Here is a 1,158-nt window from a genome sequence, read left to right as displayed (position 1 = left end):
AGGAAGCCGACAAGAAGGCGGGCACCGAGATACCGAACGAGAGAATGTAGAGCACGAGCCGGTTCGTGTCCGGGAGGTCGCCTTCGGGGAGCGGCTGCGGAATGCCGGCGCGGCGACGGAACAAGTCGAGGTGCGCCTCGTACGCAAGGAGCGCGCCGAGGAAGAGCGAGCCAACGATGAACGTGAGGCGAACGCGGACGACGCTCGACTCTTGTACGTAGGCGAGGTACCCGGGCTCAAAGGCGGCATCGAACTGGAGCGTGCGCGGGTGCATGCCGACGCGCGCTTGGATCAGGCCAAACTGGTGCACGGTGTAGTCCTTGGCCTTCTTGAGCTTGAACGTCTCGGCGAGCGACCGGCCGACCGGCGCTGCGCAGGCCTTGAGGATCAGCGGCGTCGGGTCCTCGACGTAGTTGGCGGCGCGCATCGCTCGGTGGTTCTTCGATGGCTTGTTCTTCTTGTTCGATAGCATCCACGTCTCTTCTTCGAACGCTGTTTCGTGCGCCGGAAGGTCAGCGGGCGTCAAGATGGCGGCGAACGCGTGGGGCGCGTCGGCTGGCGGCTCGGCGGTGCGCAGCGTGGACGGTCGACGCTGGGCCATGCGTGCAACCGTTGCGGATCGCGATCTTCGTCGTCCAGGTCGAGTATCCGGATGCATCCGGTTGCGGCGGCGTAGCAGTTGGGCAGCAGTGTGAGAGAAGGTGCTGAGATGCAGACGCGGTCGCGCGCCCGCTGCGCCAAGGAGCTCGTGCTGCCGCCCGAGACGCAGGTGCACATCCAGATCAACATCATCACGACGCCCTCTTCACCGACGTACCACTACTATACGCGGTCGCGGGCGACGACGACGACGATCACGTCCCTGCCACCCGCTTCGTCGGCCAAGACACTGCGCCGCCAACGAAGGAGGTCCGCCGCCAAGAAGAAGGCGCTCGTGACGGCTGCAGCAAGTGAGACGAAGGAGGCCTCGCCGGAAACGAGCCTCGTGCCCGCGAACAAGCCGGCTGTCATCGAGCCCGAGCCCAAGAACGGGGACGAGGCCGCCGACCGCCGCAGTCCGCCATCGCCGCGACCGCGAAAGCGCCGCTGCATCGACGTGGACGACCTGCTCGGCGACTGGAGCGGCCTGCGGATCACGACGCGCGAAGACCAGCTCGA

The 1,158-nt window shown here is 66.3% G+C and overlaps 1 protein-coding gene across 1 annotated transcript; it reads left to right on the top strand.

Annotated features, from left to right (window-relative positions):
* Positions 1-709: 709 nt before the first annotated feature.
* On the top strand, positions 710-1,096 carry SPRG_06731 (hypothetical protein; the record flags this gene model as incomplete). Its single annotated transcript, XM_012345539.1, has 1 exon — positions 710-1,096. A coding segment is annotated over one exon (387 nt), but the record flags the coding sequence as incomplete, so codon positions are not given.
* Between the last annotated feature and the right edge of the window lie 62 nt (positions 1,097-1,158).

The sequence above is a fragment of the Saprolegnia parasitica genome (genome assembly GCF_000151545.1).
Source record: "Saprolegnia parasitica CBS 223.65 unplaced genomic scaffold supercont2.23, whole genome shotgun sequence".
NCBI lineage: Eukaryota > Oomycota > Saprolegniomycetes > Saprolegniales > Saprolegniaceae > Saprolegnia > Saprolegnia parasitica.
Note: the sequence above shows the minus strand (reverse complement) of the source record. Positions and strands in the feature narration are given on the sequence as shown.